Below are 25,888 nucleotides of genomic sequence, written 5' to 3' on the forward strand. Positions count from 1 at the left end.
CATTATCATATTCCCAGCCTTTCTTTGTGGTTGTGTTTTAGATAATCTTACAAATAATATATAACTTTATTTTATGGGCTTAAAAAAGACAAAATACAATACAATATGAAAATGGGAAAATATAATCAATTTTCACTCAATGTAAATATTGAGATATTTGGGCTTTCTATTATTTGCGTTTTGTGTTTAGCATCCTATTACTTAGCTTTTATATTTGTTCTCTCCTTCTGCTAGTTTTATAAAGAGGTGCTATAAGATTGTCAGTCCTGGCTCCCACTTATTTTGCCTCATCATCATTTTGCCTTCGCTTGGCAGTCAATTCCTAAATTTCTTTGGCATGTTCATTTAGCATACAAGTAACGCATACACCGAATTATAATAACTGACTTGCCTTGCAACACACCAGATAAAAAATATTTTATGTTAATGCTGTTTTTAAACTCCCATACACGGCCAAATTTTTTAAAAAATTACTTGGATAATTGTTCCAAATTTCTAAATGTTTTTCTAACTTGTTTTTGAACGAGCAGGAGTCCACTAGGAAAACAAAGCACTCTGGTACTTCAACGGAGAATTTAGATAAATACGTGGTTAAATGGACATTGAAGAAGGAAAGCAGCAACAAAGAAGCTCTCAGATGAACAGACAGCACAGAGTTAGGAAAGAGCAGAGGTTAGGGTGATTACAATTTACAGGTTCAGAGGAGAGACCGTGTGGGAACTTCAACCTCTGAGGAGAAAGTGCCCCCCACAAACCCCACTAAAACTACCGCCCCAGGTTGGGAGTGATGAGGCAGTTTTCTCGGAACTGCCCAAGTGAAGAGTTGAGGTAACACGGAAAAGAGCAGCAAGCACACAGGTAGGAGCAAGTTCCTTTTCCTCCTCAACGCTCCCAGTTTCCTCTAGTGCCCCCTATTGGTAGAACCTAAATGGAAGTCATCCGGGCAAAAGGCAAAGGTTATTTGTGGACTTTCAGCTACCACTAAGCATAGAGTGAAAGGATGAGTTTGGAGCAGAAAGACTAATTCCTAATTTAGGAATTAGCACAGTATCCCCCTTTGGCAACTCAGCATTTATAGACATACTTTTATATACATTTAAACATCTAACCAATAACAACTTTATGATTTAGTTAGGTATGATGCAACTAGCCATACTAAGATGTCTCTACCTTTTAATTGACACAAAATCCCAATATTCATTGTATCCACCTCTAGAGGACTCACAGTATGCACTTCTGGCTGATGTTAGTTATTATAGACCTTCTCTATAGGAAGTGTTTTTCACCATACTGATTTCTGGATCATATCACTTTCTGCGGCAGTACTTTGATTTGCTCACTAAGATCATGCCTTTTTTATTCAAATTGCTCTTTGGTTACTCATTACCCTTTCAGTACCACCAATGACAAAAACATCTCTTTTAAAAAACTAAAACTTTAAGAACCGATAGCATGGGCACTGCTTTTTTTCCTCTTTTGTATTTACTGAATCCTTCTTCTAAGATATTAACCTTTCTCGTAAGGAAGTTTCTCCCTTTGTCTAGCTTACTAATTTTCTTTTATATCATTTTATTCTTCCAGTGCTCCTATACTGGTACTCTAAAGCCACTTTGAATTTTCAAACCACTTTAATTGCACTTTGAATATCTGAGCAAACCTGATCTCCAGATACAGACACATCTTTCCAGATACGTGTTTTTAAAATTGCTTTCTTATTCTCTGGGTTTACAGTAGTTTCTATTGATCATTTCCTTCATTAAACAATATAAGTGATATATCTTCTCGGGAGTTACTTTGACTCATTTTACATGTATATTAATAAAATATTCCATATTTTCCTGTGTAATCTATAATTTGGATATCTTACATTGAAGGGACAACTATGTCATTAAAAAATTCTGAGCCCTCAGTGATGGAGTAGGGGTGGAGCATTGTGAGCCTGTGAGCAAACTGCATAAATTCAAGGTCAGTATCTCCATAGCTCACTTCAAGAATGCAGAATGGAATTTAGGCCAGCCAGTCTGGTGTTACCCACTGTGGTGTGGCACCAGAAGTTTAAAGGTGCAATGTTACTAGTGCATAAAGATACTCTAATGCCTTGAAGTTTAAACTTCCCACCTTTAAGATTTCTTAAAGAACTAAAAATAAAACTACTATTCAATCCATCAATCCCAATACTGGGTATCTACCTGAAGGAAAATAAATTAATATATCAAAAAGATAACTGCATTCATGTTTATCACAGCACTATTCACAATAGCAAAGATATGGTACCAACATGTAAATTGGTACAGCAGAGAGTGGGACACTGCTATAAGGATACCCAAAAATGTGGAAGTGACTTTGGAATTGGGTGACAGGCAGAGGTTGCAACAGTTTGAAGAGCTCAGAAGAAGACAGGAAAATGTGGGTGTATTCATCGGTTCTTACACTGCTCAGAATTTTTTAATGACGTGACTGGGGAGACCTCACAATCATGGCAGAAGGCGAAAGAAGAACAAAGGCACATCTTACATGGTGGCAGGCAAGAGGGCAAGAGAGACTGGGCAGGGGAAACTCCCACTTACAAAACCATCAGATTTTGTGAGACTTGTTCACTACCATGAAAACAGTATGGGGGGAACTGCCCCCATGACTCAATTATCTCCACGTGGCCTCACCCTTGACCTGTGGGGATTATTATAATTCAAGGTGAAATTTGGGTGGGGACACAGCAAATCCATATCAGTGGTAAAATTTGGAACTTCCTACAGACTTGTTGAATGGCTTTGATCAAAATGCTGATAGTGATATGAACAATGAAGTCCAGACTGAGGTACGCTCAGGTGGAGATGAGGAACTTGTTGAGAACTGGAATAAAGGAGACTCTTGCTATGCTTTAGCAAAGAGACTGGTGGCATTTTGCCCCTGCCCTAGACATCTGTGAAACTTTGAACTTGAGACAGATGATTTAGGGTATCTGGTGGAAGAAATTTCTAAGCAGCAAAATATTTAAAATGTGACTTGGGTGCTGTTAAAAGCATTCAGTTTTATGTATTCACAGAGATATGGTTTGAAATTGGAACTTACGTTTAAAAGAGAAGCAGAGCATAAAAGTTTGGAAATTTTACAGTATGACAATCCAATAGAAAAGAAAAACCCATTTTCTGGGGAGAAATTCAAGCCTACTTCAGAAATTTACATAAGTAACAAGGTTCCCAATGTTAATCACTGAAACAATGGAGAAAATGTCTCTAGGGCATGTCAGACACTTTCATGGATGCCCATCCCATCACAGGCCCAGAAGCCTAGAAGGGAAAAATGGTTTTGTGGGCTGGACCCAGGGACCCCCTGCTCTGTGCAGCCTTGGGACATGGTGCCCTGCATCTCAGCTGCTTCAGCTCCAGCCATGGCTAAAAGGGGCCAAGGTACAGCTTGAGCCATTGCTTCAGAGGGTGCAAGTCCCAAGCCTTGGCAGCTTACACATGGTGTTGCACCTGTGGGTGCACAAAAGTCAAGAAATGAGGTTTGAGAACCTCCACCTAGATTTCAGAGGATGTATGGAAATGCCTGGATGTCCAGGCAAAAATCTGCCACAGGGATGGGGCGTCATGGAGAACTTCTGCTAGGGGAACAGTGTGGAATGGAAATGTGAGGTTGGAACCCCCACACAGAGTCCCCACTGGGGCATTGTCTAGTGGAGCTGTGAGAAGATGGCCACCATCCTCCAGACCCCAGAATGGTAGATCCACCGACAGCTTGCACCATGTGTATGGGAAAGTCACAGACACTCAAAGCCTCCATGAAAGCAGCTGAGTTGGGGGGCTGTACTCTGCAAAGCCACAGAGGCAGAGCTTCCTAAGGCCATGGGAGCCCATCTCTTGCATCAGTGTGACGTGGATGTGAGACGTGGAGTCAAAGGAAATAATTTTGGAACTTTAAGTTTTAAAGACTGCCATATTGGATTTTGGACTTGCATGGGACCTGTAGCCCCTTTGTTTTGGCTGATTTCTCCCATTTGGAATGAGTGTACTTACCCAAGCCGTGTACCTTCGTTGCATCTAGGAAGTATTAATAACTAACTTGCTTTTGATTTTTACAGGATCATAGGCAGAAGAGACTTGCCTTGTCTTAGATGAAACTTTGGACTTGGACTTTTGGGTTAGTGCTAGAATGAGCTAAGACTTTGGGGGACCATTGGAAAGGCACAGTTGGTTCTGAAATGTGAGGACATGAGATTTGGAAGGGGCCAGGGGTGAAATGATATGGTTTGACTGTGTCCCCACCCAAGTCCCATCTTGTAGTTCCCATAATCCCCTGTCATGGGAGGGACCTGGTGGGAGATAATTGAATCATGGGGGTGGTTACCCCCATGCTGCTGTTCTCTTAATACTGAGTGAATTCTTACGAGATCTGATTTTTATTTTATTTTTGAGACAGTCTCTCTCTCCGTCACCCAGGTTGGAGTACAATGGCACGATCTCAGCTCACTGCAACCTCCGCCTCCTGGGTTCAAGCGATTCTTCTGCCTCAGCCTCCCGAGTAGCTAGGACTACAGGCATGTGCCACCATGCCTGGCTAATTTTTGGATTTTAGTAGAGATGGGGTTTCACCATATTGGCCAGGCTGGTCTTGAACTCCTGACTTGTGATCCACCCACCTCGGCCTCCCAGAGTGCTGGGATTACAGGCGTGAGCCACTATGCCCGGCCGATCTGATGTTTTTTTTAAAAAGCTTTCCCTGCTTTGCTTGGCACTTCTCCCTGCCGCCGTGTGAAGAAAGATGTGTTTGCTTCCCCTTCTGCCATAACTGTAAATTTCCTGAGGCCTCCTCAGCCATGCTGAACTGAGAGTCAACTAAACCCTGTTTTAAAAATAAATTGCACAGTCTCAGGTATGTCTTTATTAGCAGCACGAGAATAGACTAATACAACATGTGTCCATCAAGAAATGAAAGTATAAGAAAAATGTATTATACATATATAATAGAATACCATTCAGCCATTAAAAAAGTATGAAATCATGTCTTTTACAACGAGATGGAAGAAACTAGAGGTCATTATCTTAAGTGAAACAAGCCAGGCACAGAAAGACAAATACTGCATGTTCTCACTCATAAATGGGTGCTAAAACTTGTATTCACATGGAAGTAGAGAGTAGGATAGAAGAGGGCGACTCATAGGGTGAAGGTGTGGAATGGAGGAGGATGATGAGCAATTGGTTAATGGGTATAATGTATATTATTTGTGTGATAGATTTCCTAAATGCCCTGGCTTGATTACTATGTAATCTATGCGTGTAACAAAATTGCACAAGTACCCCATAAATGAGTACAAAGAAAAAGAAAAAGATATAAAGTTCCTACCTGTAGTCCTGTTTGAGAAAAGCAATCCAAACTGACAATATTGTTCTATAAGCTAATACCTAAAAGATCAAATCCTGCTTCAACTTGTTTCAACTACAACTCCAGACCAAGCTTTACCTATCAGAGTTCAGGTTATAGTATCCTACATGTTACGGTCCCCACAGCCAGTATGCCCTGAGACACCTGCATGGCAGGCATTTGTTTAAGACCCTAAACAGTCTGTCCTCTGCTTCTGTAAGGCCATAAAGCAGCTTGCCTGCTTGCTAAGGTCTGTGTTGCTTTGACTAGATAGAAATAGTCACTATTATGTATAAAAAGGCAGGTGCCTTAGGACAAATCTGCCCCAAACTGCAGTGACTCACCAATGTTGTCCATTATATGTGGTCAATATGTACTTAACTCTAAGTCTTAATGCTGCTAGCCAATGTCACACTAATTAAAAGCCAGTCACACAATTACAAAAATAGCCATTCACACAGCATTGACAATTGTAGGTAACCTAGATTGGTAATCGAAATGCCAACAACTTCCTTAACCTGAGTTGAAAGCCTGGATACCAGCCGCTTGGGTTTTCAAGGATAGCCATATATAACATTCCTTTGTATCACTCACATTGAGAACTGATGGAGATATGGATACAAGAATTAGGCAGATAACAAAATATAGCTTTTATTATTTAAAAAAGTCGGCCAGGCACGGTGGCTCACACCTGTAATCCCAGCACTTTGGGAGGCCAAGGCGGGTGGATCACGAAGTCAAGAGATCGAGACCATCCTGGCCAACGTGGTGAAACCCCATCTCTACTAAAAATACGAAAATTAGCTGGGTGTGGTGGTGGGCGTCTGTAGTCCCAGCTACTCAGGAGGCTGAGGTAGGAGAATCACTTGAACCCAAGAGGCAGAGGTTGCAGTGAGCCGAAATCACACCACTGCACTCCAGCCTGGTGACAGAGCAAGACTCCGTCTCTAAAAACAAAACAAAACAGAAAAACACAAACAAAACAAACAAAGAAAAAAGACTTGATAACGGATGTGGCTTACATGTGATACTCAAAAAGGTTTGCTAATTCCTTACCCTGAATTGAACTTACTGCCTTGCCATAGGCAGTACTGTAAAACCAAAGGCCTCTTCTACAAGCCCCAATCTGTGTTCAATTCACAGCATAGAAGGACAGAGGAAAATGTGACCTTCCTGCAGATGATTGACACTCAAAGGGAAGGAGACAGGAAGATGGAGATCTAGTTTGTGTTGATTTCCTTCTCACAAACTGACAAATTAGAAAGACTACTCTACTCTAGGTACAATCCCCTTCACTTGGATACGAGAAGCCAGGCCAGAGGAAGTTACTCCCGACCCATCTCCACCATACACCAACACCCCCAACATGCACGTTACCTGTAATACTTTGTAGAGGATCCTAAATATTTTACTACCATTTCTAGAATGAGCTTCAGTACACTTTGAGGACACTCTGGATTTTATTTTGTAAATATAGGAGTTTCCCTGTTCAATAATAATGCTTGTTTTCATATGGATTCTCCTACAGGTCAAATCAGGACCTGTGAGACTTGTAATCTTATGTCTTGTTCTTGTACTGTTACCTGACTGATTTATAAAGAACATGCTAATCCTATTCTACAATACTAACATTTTAAATCTATTTCTCTCAATAATTTTTAACAAGTTTAAATTTTACTGTCAAGATAGTGATTTTAAAAAGATAACCATAATATGACTAGCTTTCTTTTAATTGTCACATAATTTGTTTTCAGATCTGCAAACAAGCCAATTTTATGAACCTTAAATTTGAAGCTACAGAAACTTCCCAAACTTTTACTTGATTGTAGTCAAAGTAAAAATAGGTTTAGCAGTAGATAAAATTATTACAAAAGATTACCTCTCTATGACAAAGTGAACATGGTTAATGCAAACTGATTTAAAATTATTTCAGTTGGTTCTTCTGGAAAATATTTAACAAATTTTGGGCCCATAAATGCTTCTGATAAATTTAACAGCTATAGTCTTAAAGATACTGAACTAAAAGAATCCAAAAGAAGAAATTCATATAAAAATGGACAAACATTACAAAATTTACTACAACTGTATATTTGACACAATGGCACATTATCAAAACCTCAAAGTAGAATGAACTTTTTAAAAGTCATCTTTTCAGCAACAACAAAAAATTTTACTTAACTCTCCCTGGAAGTTTCAAAGAGTGGGTTACATGCTGTTGAGTATCACTTTATTCTCCTTTTTTTCTTTTCTCTCTTCTTCATTTAAAAAAATCTTGTTTTCTTCCTTCAGCCTCTGAATCTTGGGCTTATCACAGTCATCATTACTGTTTTGAATGGCTTCTCTCGTTAATTATATTATCAATCCCAGAGCTACACTAAAAAAAATAGTATCCTAATTCATAGTCTTTTTAACTTCAACAGCAGCGGACAGGTCGCCACTCTCAAGAACTTCAGAGAGACAAAATTATTTGAAATGAGAATCACTAGAACTCTTTCTACTCATCGCATGGTTCCGCATACTTGGCATTTCTGCTCTTCCTCCATAGTTTTAGAGTGACTTTCTTGTCATTCAATCTTTCTGAAACACTATGTGGCCTGTAATTTGGGGCCTACCAGAGGAAAAAAAAAAAAAAAACGTAAGAATCATCTGTGTTTGACCTCATTTTATGTGCCATGGGTAACACTTCATTTGTTAAACACATACTGAGTTCATGGAGAAGTCCTGCTGGAAGGCATTTAGGCTTGCCAGTACCTGAATTTGTTTTACTAGAGGATCTTTTAGGACTTCAGGATAGGACCTGATGTTTATGAGCCAGGATTCCAAGTAGCTTACCATTCTTAAAAACTGTCAACAGAACATAAGGTATTTCTTTAAAGCAGTGGTTCTCAACATTGCACCTGGGGAGCCTTAAAATATATTGACACCTGCACCCCACCTCCAGAGACCGTGATTCAATTTATCTGTGTGCGTCCACATAGCGGGAGCCTGAATAACTCCAGGTGATTCCAATGGTCAGCCACGGGTAAGAGCCACTCCTATGGTTCGTTTTTATTTCCACCTTTTCTCTTCCTTAGGTTTTGCCTTTTCTTTCATTCTTTCCAAAATTCCCACTACTCCTGGTTTCCATTACCTTCATCTTCTCCATTTTCATAAGCTACACTGATGTATTTTACTACTTACCTAACAGGTCTAGAGAGAGCATTATATTTTCTTTTAGGATCATGAATGTCCTCTGATTTGGGCTCATTCAGCTTAAAGGCTTTTGATGGCATTAACTGTGTATAATCCACTATAGACAAGGGCTGAATACTGTCATAATCATTTCTTTCATGGTTAATAAACTAAACATCCTCAAATTAAAGGCAAACTCCTCAATCACAAATTGAATGCCCTCAAAGGAAAAATGGAGGTCCTTAAAGATATACTTATTCTGCTTCCTCATAACCCCCTTCTCTACCTCCTCCGATACTCTGACTCTCTCTCATCATTTCTAGCCCTTTCCTAACAAGATTCCCCCTCCTCCTTATTCTTTTTCTCGATGGGCCTATGCTGTCTCTTCAGGTTCTTCAGGCTCATAAGCTTGTTTGGTGTATTAGTCTGTTTTCACACTGCTATAAAGAACTCCTTGAGACTGTGTGATTTATAAAGGAAAGAGGTTTAATTGAGTCACAATTCAGCATGGCTGGGGAGGCCACAGGAAACTTACAGTCATGCTGGAGGTGAAGGGGAAGCAGACACCTTCTTCACGAGGTGGCAGGAAGGAGAAGTGCCCAGTGGAGGGGTAAGAGGCCCTTATAAAACCATCAGATCAAATGAGAACTCACTCACTATCATTAGAACAGCCTGGGGGAAACTGCTCACATGATTCAATTACCTCCACCTGGTTTCTTCCTTGACAGGTGGGGATTGTAGGGATTACAATTCAAGATGAGATTTGGGTGGGGACACAAAGCCCAATCATATCACTTGGCTACTTGCCTCCACCAACACTTTCCCCTCCTCTCTCCAATGTCTTCTAATGCTTGTGTTGGCCAAGCCATCAGTGGCCTTCACAGTGCCTGGGTGAAGATTATGGGAGTCAGGCAGCAGGTTGGGATAGCTGCTGAGCTGACCAGTGACTCATGTGGCTGTAATCACTAGGACAACAGTCTTGTATCTGTCTGAAAGGCTAGTGAAGCCACCGAGGAGTGGATGCCAGACCTTTTGGCTGCTACAACTGTAGCAGAGGTGGGGGGCTCAAAGATGGCAAATGTGATCTACTTTTGAATTTTTCACACACACTAAATTATAAATTTTTCTAATGCTATCTACAATTACTCAGCATTTTCACCTTTCTAATCAAGTCAAGGGCTTTACCATGATTTAATTACTCATTGGTATTATTTCCATCAACCTGTTATGGCAGCTAAGAGCTTGTTTTTTTTCATATAAAAAGCTATTTTGTTTACATTCAACAATTCTATTTACTAATATTATTTATCAACTTGTATGCTTCACATGTACCCTATATACTTTTATTCTGTTTTTACCTTTTTTTAATTCAACAATATTTATTAATAATTCTGTCAAACATCTAAGGGAGGTAATTTTCCTTAGACTTTGTTTGAAAACATTTTCACTTTTCTCTTTTTCTTGAATGATAGTTTGAGTGTGAAATTGTAGAGTAACAGTTTTCCTAATCCTTTTGAGTATTCCCTTTTGGCATCTGTTTTGCTGAGGGGAAGTCCACTATTATTTGATATTCTTTTGTAACTATTCTTTTATTCTCTGAAGGTTTTATTATTTTCTTTTCCTCCTTAATGTTCTGTGCTTTCATTATGATATGTCTAGATATGAATTTATTTTTATTCATGTGGCTTGATACTCAGAGTGTATTTTGTTCTGAGAATGTATGTGTTTAGCCATCAGGAAAAAAAATTCAGCAATAATGTCTTATCCCATTTACATCATTATTTTTATATCCTTATAAGACAAATCGATATTATGTCTGAGTCTAGAGTCTATGTGCTTTTTATTCCATTTTCTTAAAAAGTAGTCTCTGTTGCATTTTGGGAAAATTGTGCATTCCATATTCTATTTCACATTTTCCCCCTAAGGTGCTCCATCTAGAATTTATCCTGTTAGTTGAATTTTTTTCATATTTAAGAAGAGTTGGCCGGGTGTGGTGGCTTACACCTGTAATCCCAGCACTTTGGGAGGCCAAGGTGGGCAGATCACGAGATCAGGAGATAGAGAACATCATGGCTAACAGGGTGAAACCCCATCTTTACTAAAAATACAAAAAATTAGCCGGGCGTGGTGGCGGGTGCCTGTAGTCCCAGCTACTCGGGAGGCTGAGGCAAGAGAATGGCGTGAACCCGGGAGGTGGAGCTTGCAGTGAGCCGAGATCACGCCACTGCACTCCAGCCTGGGCAACAGAGCAGGACCCCATCTCCAAAAAAAAGAAAAGAAAAGAAAAAAAGAAGAGTTAGTCCTTATTTCAGGGAATGCATGTTTTATTTCTAAGCTCTGTAATTGTTATCTTTTGGGATCCATCTGTTATTTTCTAATTATTTTCCTTCTTAATCCCTGGCCATCTAAAATAGTTGGCATATCTTTAAGAAATATTTTATGCATTTAAACATACACATAAATATTTATCAATTGTTCATTCCTGAACATGCACAATGGACATCATCAGAAGTGAATTTATTTTCCAGTTGTTGATATTTTGGACTGCTTCTCTTGGCAGCTTCTGAAAATAGATTTAAAGACCCAGTTCTCTCTCCATTTCTCTCTCTCTGTCTCTCTTCCTCCCTCTTCTCTCATCTAGACACTCAGGGGTTGTCTTGGCCCAGCTCTTTGGGCTTCCTATCCATACCCAGATCTTTCATTAATAGTTTAGAACTATGTGCCTATAGTTAGACTGAGTATATTGGGAATCCCAGCACTGAGAGTGAATGGCTGGATTCCACATTTGGTTGCAGTGCAGGGCCTGGGTTCTTGCAAGTCTTCAATCAGCTATATGGGGAAGCAGTATAGCACAGTACATATTTTGGCTCTTCATTAGCAAGCAAAGGAAGTCAGTCCCTCCCACCCTCCTCCATACCTTATTTTCAAGGAAGGTGCTAAGCCTCAGTTCCCCATTATTGCATGAAGCACTTTAATATCTTTAGTTTCCAAGAGCAAAGCTATTTCCACTCAGGCCAGCTTACAAACAGTCAGCTAACCCATGGCTTCTGCATCACTCACACGTCTGATTTTATGTTTTGTTTCTGATCTGCAGAGATGTTTATCTTGCCTTGGGAGCTGGTTTTGTCTTTTTCATTTCCTCTCTTTGTGGTTTAATCTGTCACTGCTTTGTGGGTTTTTTCGTTTGTTTGTTTGTTTGTTTTTTCAGAGACGGGGTCTCACTCTGTTGCCCAGGCTGGAATGCAGTAGCATGATCATAGCTCACTGCAGCCTCAAACTACTGGGCTCAAGCGATCCACCCACCTCAGTCTCTTCAGTTATTGGGATTACATATGCAAGCCCCTGTGCATGTGTTTAAGGCAAAAGTCACTGAGCTCCTATCACTGAATATCAGGCTAATATTTTAAAATGTGAAATGCTGTATATCTAGAAATAAAGTTGTGATGGCACTGTGGGAATAAAAGTGTGAGAACTACAAGTATGAAGCTTATACAACAATTTTTTCCTACTTGAATATTTTCTTTTGATGACTCTGCTGAATCCTTGGAAGAACGAGACAGGATTTTGACACAGAAAAATTATTTTCTTAGAGTTACCATTTAAAAATATTTAAATAATTACAAGTTTGTTTAAAATCAGGTTAAACTCCTCCCCTCATTAAAAAAATGAAAAAGTTTATTATGAAATCTTAAATTTTCAAGATTGAAGAGACATTGGAAAGACTCTATTGCAAATGCCTGTTCAGCATATTTATATTTTACTCAACCTTTATGTTTCTATTTATAGTAAGGCTGCGCACCAATTCACAAGACCTCATTTTTGCATAACTTATAACGTTCAAAAACATTTTCTCATATTGATGTTAATTCCACTTTTATGTAAACCTACTTTTTGGTTTTTTAGGGTATTTTCCTCCACTTTGAGGCAGGCAATAAACAACTATGTTTGCCTCCTACAAGATTCTCTGTGGCACATATGAAGACAATTATCCTGTTTGCTTTTTGCCTCCTTTTTTCCAGGCTATGGAAACACAGTCATTTCCAAAATTATTTATGGCTATGTACTCATTTATTTGCTCAACTACATATTTCTTTCCTAATATGATTAGTATCCAGGGCGATAGTAAGGCCAGGGAAACCAATATAAGGAGTTGGCTACCATGAGTGCCGAAATTTCAGCCAACTAACAAGGTGTCACCAGGGCGAGTTTCTATCTCTACGTACAGAGACTGAGATTTCCTAGAGGAGCTATTCTAGATACACAGCTGATGAGAATTCTTAGTGTGTGGGTAGGAGAATGAATGTAACAAAGCTATGGACTAATTATTTTTGTATTTATTTCCTGTCTAGATGCTATCTCAAGAATCCTTTTGGAATTGAAGCTATACAGAGAATGTAACATTTTATGTAGGATTCTTCTTACAGTTTTGTCTACTAGCAGGAAAAATAAAAACCATTTCATACCCAATCTCTTGTGCACCAACCTTTACCCTCCTTTGGTGGAGACGTTCCCCAAAATCACTAACCAAATAAAAACAAAGACAGGCACAGAAACTTGCAAACACAAATAGCTGAGATTTTTTGAGAAACTTCCATTGTTCAGTAAATATAATAATAATTTATGAATCATTAAAATAAAATTGGATTTTGTAGTTTTATAGTTGTTTAGTCATGAATTTTACCAGCTCTTGGCCTTACTATGTAATCATTTTTCATTTTCATTGTCCTTATATCCTTCTTACAAAAATACATCACTTCGAATCAGAGTCACATAAATTCCTTCATTTAGCATTCATAAAAGTTATCTAAGGCACCTAGTTGAAACCTTGTTAGCCACATCTGACCTAAAATAAAACTCAGGATTGAGGAGGCTATATTATTCCTAGAAGCAGACCTCTTTAGCAGGTTGTAGCACAATGGAGATGTGAATCTAACACAGCAAGCGTCTCAGCTTGCAACTGTGCTGGGTTCCCCCTTTCTCAGTCCTAGCAGCCTAGAGCACTGGCAAGGTAGGTCCATCACGCATCTGTACACAGGAGAGATGGGGACACTTCCTGGAAAAGCATTCATCACATCATAAAGGGAAAGAACACAGGTGGGTACACTTGATGATAGAACGAAGACCAGAATCATAGGTAACACGAGACACTGAGAACAGCAGGGTGTCTCTCATTCGGATTGTCCCTTTGGGGCAATGCCTTATGAAGCCATGTGATTTTGCGGACAGGCATTAGGAGGGAGTTACTATTGGAAAATGATGATGCCACTAATGTGAGAGTTTCTACTCTTCCCAAAGGTGATCATGAATCCTCCAGAGATGGGTTGGCTACAGGATGTATTCTTTCTGGTGTTAATACTGAAAACTCTGTTTTGTTCCAGATCCTGCCCCATCATGTGGATGTTGAGTCTAACCCCTGTTGAGCTAACATTTGTAATGTTTTGGGCAGAAAGCTGATAAGAAGCAGTTTGGGTTTGCAATCAGTGCAATCCATAACACTCAGTTCTATTACTGGCTGTGTAGTATAGGTTAAGTTATTAAATCATTCTGAACTTTGTTTGCTTATCTATTAGATGGGGAAAATGATAGTGACTCCATTGTGATGTTTGTGCAAGATAAATGGGGTAACATTTGTGATGCAGTCAGTAGAACTTGCAGCCTAAAGCAATGCCTGTTTCTTTTGGTTCCCCCCAGCCCTTTAAAAACTGATTCATGTTGAAAATATATATATATAAAGCGGTCATAACACCAACATATAATTAGTTTGTTAAAATCCTAGAACTCAAATATGGAAACAATTAATAGAAATTTTTCATATACTCTATAATGTATTAAATATATATAGTATGTATATATTATTAGAGCCACTATTTGGACCTGCTAGAGAACATCTCTTTATAATTTATCTACATTTGTCACTTTCTGTAGAAATGTGGTCTTTTTGGTCTATTCTTTCCCAATCATTTAGAACTGACATAGGATGAATTCTATCCCGATTTTTCTGCTGTACCCTAGGTAAAAAATTCTGAATCCAAATCTATTGCTTATGTTTTATATGAGATGAACTATATGTTTCCTCTTTCCCTTTTCTTTTCAAAGTTTTAAGCAGAATATGAAGTATATATATTTTAGGGAATGTAATAATTTTTTCAGATATAGTGAGAAAGTCCTTTTTATATGAAAATATTGCCTGTTTTCTCTTTCTAGCTTTAGAATAGTGCACACAATAATGCCATAGTGGTTGACAGTTAAATTTAGATCCAGTATTTATTTTTTTAATTCAAATTGCTCTCTTTGGGAGGGGCAGAGCAAGGTTTGTGAATTTCTGCAGGCCAAAACATGTCCTCACAGTATGGAGATGTGAAAACAAAGACCATCACCAGAGGCAGAATGTTTAACTGAGATGAATGGATGAGCAGAATAATAAGCAACTAGGCTTTTTGAGAACTGAAAAGAACACAGTGCATTTGGAGAGAGGGTGGGAGGAAAGAGTTCTCCCTTTGCTTCTTTCTTTCATGGAAGAAGAAATATTTGAAGTGATAAGAATACATTTTTAAAATTGTAAAAATACAAAATCTACAGGCAGCAGATAATGTAATAACATCATGGATCATACAGTTGAATGCACACAATACTACAAGGGTTGAAGGAAAAAAAGAGAGAATTCCCAAAGGTACCATACTCAATGTATTAAAGAAATCATATTATCATATTATGCTGATCATTTAGGACTCAGATTTGTGTTAAAATAAAACAAATTACTTGTCCACGTCATTCTGACCACTTGGGTCCAGGAATAGTGATTTATATCACGTGGAGTAGCTTCTCTTTGGAATTTTGTTGAGGTTCCTAAAAGTCCCTATCAAGACTTGTCATGTTCTTGGTTCTAAGCGGTGGTCTGTGATGTTACATCAAGCTGTCAGTTTCTCTTGATGCTTTCTTCCTTTGCAGTATTTTCTTACTCCTACAATATTTTATGTAATCACCGTAATGATACAAGTGTCACCTACAACCAGCTTTGCGATCTCAATTCTGAAAAAGGTTAACTATCCCTAATAACTTTGTCTCATTTATTTTAAATGCAAAATCTTTCCAAACGCTTTCTAATTAGATGGTGCAGAATTAACTGAAATGAAACAAAGATCCTGCTATTTCTCTGCCTTTTATATAAAAAATCTATATAATGAAACTTTGCTTTTTACAGAATTAGATTTGTGAGGGTGATTTAGATGAACTTCCAGTAATAATGTCATCATCCTTAGGCTTTAGGTTCCAGACCAGGCACTGGCTCTACTCTTAGTTGCTGTTACATTCCCAGTAGAGGGCTGCTTAACCAAGGTCAGTATTTATTCTGTGTGGTTACAAGTACACTCTTATAGCAGCATATGGTATGGGATTATCAGCATATACTTATGGCAAAAAGAGATGGAAATAATAGAGGAATTTAAGAGGAAATTTGAGAGAACTAATCCTCAAAAGAACAGAAAGCAGATCCTGTAGGGTTGGGAGCTGGCAGTAGGAGTTCATGGCACTTTGCTCCTCTGCCGCACCACACAGCTCAGCGCCTTTCTGGGTGTGCTTTGTGATCTGCACGGTACACCACGTTTAGGGATAGAATCCAATCAATACACATTCTTGATATCAGAAACCTAAGAGATGAAACTGTAAGGCATTTATATCACCTGTTCCTACAAATTTCACTGGGAGCAAATCTTCAACCCTCTAGACTTTCCCTGGCATCCCTCACCTTGATCTCTGTTTCCACAACACTCTTTTCAGGGCACCCTTGACCTCTGCGTTCCTCAGGCTGTAGATCAGAGGGTTCAGTATCGGGTTGAAAAGGCTGTAAAACAGGGAAAGGACCTTCTGCTGCTCCTCAGGATGGCGGGACTTGGGGGCCATGTACATGACAATGGCGCTGCCAAAGAAGAGCCTCACATGCAGAGGTGGGAGGAGCAGGTGAGGAAGGCCTTTCTGCGGCCCTCCCCAGACTGGATCCTCAGCATGGCTGCCAGGATGCGGCAGCAGGAGACCAGCACCAGGTAGAGCGGCCCCACCAGGATGAACATGGAAGCAGAAAAGATGACCACTTGGTTGAGCCAGGTAACAGCACAGGCCGGCCTGAGGACAGACAGGATTTCACAGAAGAAGTGGTTGATTTCATGAGGCCCGCAGAAGGGCAGCCTCAGGATGAGAACCACATGGACCAGAGCCAGGAGGGAGCCACATGCCCAGGAAGTGACAACCAGGACTGTGCACACTCTCCATTTCATGACAGAATATTTCAGAGGGTGGCAGATAGCCACATACCAATCACAGGACATCATTACTAAGATGAGACACTCGGTGTGAGCAAAAGCCATGTATAAAAATGTCTGCGTTATGCATGGGACAAAGGAGACTGTTTTTCTCTTGTTCAGAAGATTTGTCATCATCTTGGGGACATTGTTGGAAGCATACGAAATATCAACGATGGCCAGGTGTGAGAGGAAGAAGTGCATAGGGGTGTGCTGTCTGGAGTCCAGCCAGATGAGCCCCAGGACGGCCCCGTTTCCCAACAGGGTGAAGATGTAGAACAGGGAGAAGAGCCCAGAGAGAAGCATCTGAATGCTTAGGCTGAGCGGAAATCCCAGGAGAATGAATTCTGTGACCCATGTCTGATTTTCTGTCATGCCCTTGTGACAGTACCTGCGTTGGACTCTGCTGTGGCAATGAGCTGTGTGCTGAGGAGCAAATGCAGATCCGGATTAGTCACTTAACGGAAGGACAGGGTTTATGGTGCACACAGGGTGCTGACTCAGTCAGCAAGCTTTTTCAGAGCCATTATGTCCAATCCTTTAATCCAGAGTAAAGCAGAAAAAACATTCAGTTCAGGGAACTAGTGTAAATGCAGACAGGGTGACGTATACTATGTCACTCCCACAGAATTTTACTTAACGTGGATTGCAAGACCCACATTTTTCCTGTTAGAGGGGCAGCCACACAGTAAGTTGTTTTCCAGAATGGCTAGCCGTTTTATTTTAGAGTAAGGATCATAGCCATGTTCTTATGTGTTTCACTTTCTAATGTATTTAGTTTGCATATTTTCCCCCACTTTCTCTTCCATATTTGGTTTTCTCCTATTTTGTAACTTGTGCAGAGTGCATTGCACGTGCAGGTGCTCAGTAAATGATTAGAGAAAATACATAAAAGCATGAATTAGGAAATGAGGCTTACAAATGCAATTTCAAAGAGGTTTGCTTCCCTGTGTTTACTAGTTTTAGGGAAAATAAAGCTTGCATTATGTGTTTTACTTCCTGAAGCTACTCAGGAAAATCTGGCTGTTTCCCTTTGCATGCAAGCCAAGAAAGAGTGTGCCATCACTAATCCGGCAAGCATTCATTGAAATCATTTCTGATATATGGCCAGGGCAAGTGGTTATCTATGTGAAGAGTTAACAGGATAATATTCTGACTCCTGCCTCCATCACACCCCCTTTCAGGGCTGCTTCCCTGGTTCTTAGCAGGTGCTGTTGCTGGCACAATGCCCTCTACAATTGTTGGATGGATGGATGGATGGATGGATGGATGGATGGATGGATGGATGGATGAAAGGCATTACATTAGGGTTAACATTCAAAGAGCATATCCTCGATTTCAATCAAGTCTTCAGACTCTTCTTAAATTTTCTCTGCTTGTCATTCCCCCTACCGCATAGCCACAGGGGCTACAGAAAGGGAAAACCAGGATGTTTCACAGAAGTATACAAATGTTAAGTGATCAATGCGTCATTCTCAGTGTGCAGCTTATGACTCCACCTCTGCAAATGCTAACTCTACTTTAAGCCCAGGAAACTGTCTGCCAATAAATTATCTCTGTATCTCCCATTCAATGTACTGATTTCTGGAGCCCTGCCTTCCTCCAGACCCTAGCTTCTCTAAACTACCAGACTTTGCAGAAGATCCTTTACTCACTGTGATACCAGGCCTGGTCTTGTCTCAGAAATATAATTATAGTTAGAGAAATTGTGCAGAGATCACAGGAGCTTTTGAAGGCCAGAGTTGGGGATCTTGCTCCCACCAGCAGTCTCTGAGAGAAAGAATTTCCAGATTCAGGGGTTGTCTCTCAGCGCAGGCTGATGCAGACTGCAGCCTGCTCTCTGAGAACACCAGCTGTGTAGGTTTTACGGTGGGGTCATCTTCACTCAAGCCTTCACAGGTTGTCCCTGAGGACAAGGTAGAGTCCCTAAGGGAACCAGGATACACAGCAGTCAGACTCTGTCTACCGGAAGAAACAAAAGTTGTTTATCCTCCTGTCTCCATTTCTCTGGGCCCTGGGGATGGGCATTCAGAAAAAAGGAAGCTGACAGGTGATGACTTAATAACCAGCTGGATCTCTACACATAAAACTCTTGTAGTCATAAGAGCATGCATTCTCCAGTCTCCGGGGGCCATATTGCAAATTACAGCCCCAGGTATTTGGACTGTGATAAGTTCATGGATCTCAGTGTTGCCCTGGATGGATTAAATGCAGCTTGGAGGAGGCAGAGCATCATGCTTCTGTCATAAATGCTTGAAAATCTTCTCCTTCTTAGTTAATTCTAACTTGGTATTGATAGATTAGAAAAAAAAAATATTTCTATCAACCCTCCCATATTGTGGTGAGAAAGATTGTGAGGCCTTCCCCACATAGTACCTGAGATTTGATATAGGGTGTAGGAAATAAGAGAAGACAGAAGCCAGAGTAAGGCTGGCCTTGAAGAGGTGTCATGGTAGAAGCCCCGGTGTTTCCAGGGCAGCAAATGTGTTACTCACACCTTCACCTTTACTATGATACACTCCTGAAGTTCAACAAAACTTTTGATATAATGATGCCTCAGGTGTAGGGACTATGTTTATATTCACATAATAAAGCGTAGACAGAGGATGCCTTGAAAATGTTTCTGATTATCCCCTTTATGTGTATGTTCCTTATGTGTATATGTATTATGTATATATCTACGTGTGTGTGTGTGTGTGCGCGCGCGCGTGCACGCGCTGGTTGGGCAACCTTTTAGAGAGAAACATCCAAGTCTCATTTGTCGGAGCACACTGGGTGCTTTACTCCAGAGAGATGTAGGTTGTTAATGTGTGAGCTAACAGGGGTTACTGGGAAATGTGCCTATAATTTTGGCTCACAGACTATAAGGGCTTCAAAGCAGGTGTATTTCTATGGATAGAATAAAGAAACTCAAGGAATATTTATCCTGAAATCTCTGGAAGAATGACAAGAAAAGTTTAGTAGCTATGTATAGTGTTTAGAAAAAAACAGCTGAAGCACTTAACAAAAATAAAATAAGTTTACTAACTACCTAAAACTGGAGGACTAAATAAAATATTGCCAAGATACTTTTCAATTATTCATATATTATCTACATATGGATATTTTATATCCACAATTATCCACATGTAGATATTGAACATTTAATCATCTCATTCATTTATTAATTTGCTAATTCAATTTACATTTATTGAGCATCTGCTCTGTGTGGGATCATCCTAGACACTGGAAAAGCAAACACTAGTAAGATACTGTCCCTGTCTTCCAAGAGTTTACAGTCTGCCTACAAGTGAGCCATGCAAATAAGCAGTGTAGGACCTGGGATACACGTGTGCACAGTATACTGCAGGCACCAATGAAGGGTGGGGTAGATTCTTCTGAAAGTGGGTAGAGAAAGGCTTTGCTGTGGATGGAAAGTTTAGACACTGTCCAGGAAGACATGCCAGGCTGGACCTTACCTATTCAATTATGCCTGTAGTGACATCTGAGTCTGGAGATTTCAACGATTATAAGTTATTTTCTCATTGGTACTGAAGGAATTGGGTCCAATTTGGGAAGGCTTTGACTTTGCATGGAGGAGTTAAGAGAAATTTTCAGTGAAAATTGTAAAACTGTGTAAAAATAATGAAGAAGTAAACACAAGAAAAAAAGACACACCAGGCTGCACCTTAAGGTATAAGGAGGGCACGACAATAATAACAATAATAATGATACTGGGAAAGAGGTTCATTGATGAGCTTCTGTTGGACTTCATCGGAAATAAAGAGTAGAACGATTTGACTAAGATATGTTATTACAAAGATGAATGTTTGGTTAATGTGAAGGATTGTTTCAAAGAATGAGATTGGAGACTGTGAGCCCAAGCTATCTGTAGAGTCTGCATTTTCCAGTGACAGTGAGTACCTGAATTGAGGTGGTAGCCATGGGGACAGGCTGGAGGGAATGGGTGTGGAACATGTGAAGGAAATATAATGATCAGCATTCTGTGACTTGGTGTGTAGTGAGGAAGTCAAGCAGAGCTAGGGTGCACCCCAAGTTTCTGGTTTGTGTGGCTATATATAAAGTGTTTTCATTCAATTATATGAGGAATAACTGAGGAAGATATTATTTAAAAGCAAAGGTTTTAAAAAAAGAATATAATTTTGAACATGTTGGATATTTAGGTGGCTTGGGCCAATAAAGAATTAACTAAATAGTTTTGGTGTTTATTAGAGATAACCGGGTCAAAGTACAGATTTAACAGATAGTTAAGTCAAGATAATGGATAAGAGAGAACAAAGCAGTTTTAGTGAGAAAAAAAAAGAGAAAGTCAAGAACAGTATCTTAAGAATTACCAGCATTTTAGGGATGGACAGAGAAAGATAAATCTCCAAAAGAGAACAAGAAGAAAGATCAGGGAGATAGGTGGGAAACTAAAAAATAAAAATAAAGAAAATCAACAACCTGTGCCCTATGTTATCCCAGGAGGCAAACTAAGGTACTCACTTTAATCATATCAATAATGCCAACTCTATTTTTTAGAAACAAGAATATTTTTCTGTAAAAAGCTACACTTAATTTAATACTTATGGCAAACATAAAATAAAATCAAAATTACTAACAAAGTCATTGCTATCCTTCAATAAAAATATAGCATCTTTTTAGCATAATTTCCCAATTTCGTTGACTCACCAGATTTTAATGGAAGGGCTTTCAGTTTTTCCCCATTTGTTGTGATTCTAGCTGTGGGTCTGTCATAGATGGCTTTCATTATATTGAGGTATGTTGCTTCTATCACTAGTTTTTTTTAGGGTTTTTATCACAAAGGGATGTTAAATTTTATCAAATGTATTTTCAGCATCAACTGAAAGGATCATATGTTTTTTGTCTTTCATTCTGTTGATATGATGTATTCCACTGATTGATTTTTGTGTGTTGAACCATCCTTGCATCACAAGGATAAATCCCACTGGTTATGATCAATGATCTTTCTAATGTATTGTTAATTTATAAAATGACTAGGAAGAGAATGTACCTGAGTGTGAAAGACTGAGAATCACGGGGCATCCTCTCCTCCCTGGGTCTTCACACTGGTTATTGATTTCTCTGAGTTCAGTCCCAAGCCTCACTGTCTTCTGCTCTGTCTGAGATTTGGCAAACTAAGCCTTATTTTCAATTTTTCCATAGAATAACCTCTAGGATCCTGCCCAGGGCATGTTTTTGCCTAACTGAGTGGGGGTAGTAAAGAGGTCAGAGGATTCAGGTGCTGTAATAATAGACTTTCGCCTTACACCCCTGTTTTTACCCTTTTTGTATTCTGGTTCTCAACTGTTGCTAGTCTAAAGTTTCCTGGGGACCCTTGAAAGGAATGCATTGTGCTTCTCAGTGGTTTCTTTTTTGCCTGCTTGTTAGCTGGTAGCTTCGTCTCTGATAAGTTGGTTACTGCTCCCCCTTGTACCTTTTTGTATTAAAAAAGAAATCTGCAATTTCTCTGGTCTGCTTCTGTCTTCCCTCTAATTCTATATTTTTCTGTGGATTATACCTTTGCTTTTTTTGCCATTTTAGTGGTAGCTGGGGAGGAAAAAGAGATAAATATGTATGATAAATATTCTCTGCTTTAAGAGACAACTTATAATCACCTAAAATTGTGTATTTCTGTTAATTAATTCTTCACTCTAAGAACTTTCTCTAAAATATCTGACCGCCTGATCACCCTATGTAAATTAAACTGAATTTATCTAAACAAAATTGCCTAACATAGCCAGGAAACTTTATTGAGTATTAGTAGCTTGCTGGCTTATTTTTTTCCAGGAAGTATTTTATAATAAGAGGGAGTATTGTTCACCTTTAAATCATGATCTGAAGGCTCTTTATAAAATTCCATCAGATATATCTTGGCAATATCTCTACTGCCTGGACTGTCTATATTAAATCAAATCCACCCTGGGTTCTTTTTTCAATTACCTTAATCTCAGTGCTGCTGAGATGTCAGATAGATGGTAAGTGTAAAAAACCAATGTGAATGAAAGCTCGAAAGAACTGGTTACTTCAGCAATAAATGTTAGTCTGTTTCATAACTTGACCTTATAGACCTAAACTTTTTTCTCCAGAGTGGTTTAAATTAAATGTTTTTCATCACAAATTGAGTAATTGGTTCAATTGAATGTCCCAACTGGCCTGTATGTGGATAAGCACATTTCCTGGGAGTGAGGGATCATTTGGCACATCCATCAGGTTAATTAAAGACCAGAGGTAGCCCGAGTCTGGGGTTGGGGTTGGTAAGAGTATGGATATGCTTTTCATATCTGTATTGTGGATCTGATCTATAGTACACTTCCTCTAGTTGCTAGTCAACAGGACAGAGCTGAGAGGCCCAAAGTCTAGACTCAAATATAAAACTAATGAGAAAGGCCTGATCTATAAGAGATATATTAAGGCGTTCTGGAGTACTCTCCATCACTTCCTCCCTCCCTCAGTGGCTGTGAATGAATCCAGAGAGATTCTAAGTTGAAAGGAATGCGCACTTCTGAGCCTTCCCAGGGAAATCATCTTCTGGGTCTCAGAAGTTTCCATGGCTTGCTCCCCGGGAGCTCCTGCCATCTCAGTGCACGAAGAACCAGTGGCCCAGGAGCCATGTGGAGAACTCATTAAAAAGACACAGCTGGAAAGTTGCCTCAGGCATCTTGGCAAAGATGAAAACAAAACTTTATAATTGATCTCATAGGAATAGAAACTATTTTAGGTTTTACAAAGTAAGTGTCAGAAAAAAATATCCTTATGGGGTTCATTAAAACTTTGCCACAATTAATTACAGCAGGAGCACTCTTCAGGCAACTGCTCCAGACACCACAGGCATTTGGCCTTTGGGAACAAGTCCTCGTTACATAGCTGTGGGGCACCAGTGTTGGTGTTTAAGTGGAGTGAGGAGACACCCTCCTTGGAGAATGGAGATCCAAACATCTTATCAATAGATTGAGTTTTTTCTAATTCACACATGTAGACAAAAATAATAGACCAAATATCCTACAATATTCTAGGCACAGTGCTAAGGCCTTTATAGGCAGTTTTACCAATCATCAAGAAAATATTTAAAAGTGAACATTTATTACCTCCCTGTTCATAAAATAAGAGACAAGTTCAACCAAGTAAAAGAACTCATCCAAGGTCATAGAAGCGACAGCCCCAGAAATTAAAACTCATTCCAAAGCCTTTTCCACTTTTCTGCTGATGGAGAGTTTAGCATGAAGGCACACATGCCATCTCTAGACCTACACATAGTCCCTAGTTCAACCATCCAAACAAATGCCTTGAATATTCTTTCCCTGGAAACAGCAAGGAAGACAAAAACAGGGCAACATTAACTGAAGACCTAACAATAAAGGATATGAGTTAGAACTTCTTCAAGTTAGCACTGTTCTGATTTTAACATATGCTGCTATCTTATATCTTTCCCAGTTGTTTTTGACCCCAGGTCTAACCACCCCCTTGACACACACTCAATTCAGGCACCTTTATTGAAATGCTAGTACAAGAGAATCTTTCTTGATAGATACTAAATTGATGGCAACGTATTCAAGTCTTTCAGTTCTTCTGTAAGCTTTAACTAAAGTCCACAGCATGGGCATGCTTGAAGTTAATAGATAAACTGCAATGTTTGTCTAGGTACTCCAAGAAGCAAATGCCAAGATAGATTAGATGTCCAAAAGATTTGTTGTAAAAACATCATGATGAAAAATGAGGAGGAATCCAGAGAAGTGTGGAAGAGCCATTGAATGCAGCTCTGATTCTTGTGAAAGAAATAAAAGGAAGTGAGCAAAGCAAATAAAGAATCAAGGGTCATAACGGGAAAACAATGGCACAAGTTATGGCCATTTGAGAAAAGTGTAATAAAAGGACTATTTACAAAGGCATGTGAGGAATATGGGAAAACCACAAGCAAGGGTGCAAGATACCAGGATAAGGCAGGATTCTGAGCTTGCAATAAAACTCCTATACAACCTCTAGGCCTAAATGAGAAGAGGGGATGGCTGTAATTAGCACCTGGAGACAAGGACGACTTTGTGGAAGGGCTGGCTAAATAGGAACTTGAATCAGAGTCAGTTGGTTCAGTCCATATTGACCCTGCAGGAAGTGAATAAATTCTTGACCTCACACTTCTCCCTCTCTCCTGTTTCTCTTGCCTTTGCTTCCAATAAGCCAGACTCAGGAAGCCAGAGGGCTGCAGAGCCCTAGTTTTTACAGATCAGTCTTACAGGGCAGAGAGCAGGGTAGAGAAAGATGGAGGGTGGATATGGAGAAAAGAATGCCAACTAATAAATGTAAAAATAATTGAAAGAATGATAAAACTGCTGTCTTGGAGTCAACTCAATAATTTATTCAAGCAATCAGTGGATGCTAAAATAATTGCCTGAAAATATTTTAGGAGATGGGATTTTTACCAGAAACAGATCCCAATCCAGACCGCAAGAGAGGTTTCTTGGCTCTCATGCAAGAAAGAATCCAGGAAAAGTCCATAAAGTGAGATCAAGTTTATTAGGACAGTAAAGGAATAAAGAATGGCTACTCCTTAGACAAAGCTGCCCCAAGGGCTGCTGGTTGCCCATTTTTGTGGTTCTTTCTTAATTATATTCTAAACAAGGGGTGGATCATGCATGTCTCCCCTTTTTAGACCAAATAGGGTAACTTCTGACGTTGCTATGGCGTTTGTAAACTGTCATGGTGCTGGTGGGAGTGTAGTAGTGAGGACGACCAGAGGTGGTCGCCATCTTGGTTTTGGTGGGTTTTAGCTGGTTAATTTACTGCAACCTGTTTTACCAGCAAGGTCTTTATGACCTGTATCTTATGCTGACCTTCTATCTTATCCTGTGACTAAGAATGCCTTCACCTCCTGGGAATGCAGCCTTATTTTACACAGCCCCTATTCAAGATGGAGTTGCTCTGGTTTAATCGCCTCTGACAGGATCTTCAGGTAGTCTCCCAGATTCATGCTGCAGAGTACTTATGAATTCCCAAGGGAGAAGATACCCTCACAATGAAGAAATATGGTGGAAAACAAATCACCAAATAGCATTATCAATAATGGG

General features: G+C 39.6%; 1 protein-coding gene and 1 long non-coding RNA gene across 2 annotated transcripts; one reads left to right on the forward strand and one right to left on the reverse strand.

Annotated features, from left to right (window-relative positions):
• Positions 1-10,802: 10,802 nt before the first annotated feature.
• On the forward strand, positions 10,803-14,085 carry LOC108585196. The gene is made up of 2 exons (XR_001901305.3): positions 10,803-13,827; positions 13,911-14,085. It is a non-coding gene; the product is annotated as an uncharacterized LOC108585196 (long non-coding RNA).
• Positions 14,086-16,272: 2,187 nt separating this feature from the next.
• LOC103883316 (olfactory receptor 2A5) lies at positions 16,273-17,201 on the reverse strand. Its single transcript, XM_017957270.3, is given in 2 exon segments — positions 16,273-16,469; positions 16,472-17,201. Coding segments are annotated over 2 exon segments (927 nt in total).
• Between the last annotated feature and the right edge of the window lie 8,687 nt (positions 17,202-25,888).

The sequence above is a fragment of the Papio anubis genome, chromosome 4, assembly GCF_008728515.1.
Source record: "Papio anubis isolate 15944 chromosome 4, Panubis1.0, whole genome shotgun sequence".
Lineage (NCBI taxonomy): Eukaryota > Metazoa > Chordata > Mammalia > Primates > Cercopithecidae > Papio > Papio anubis.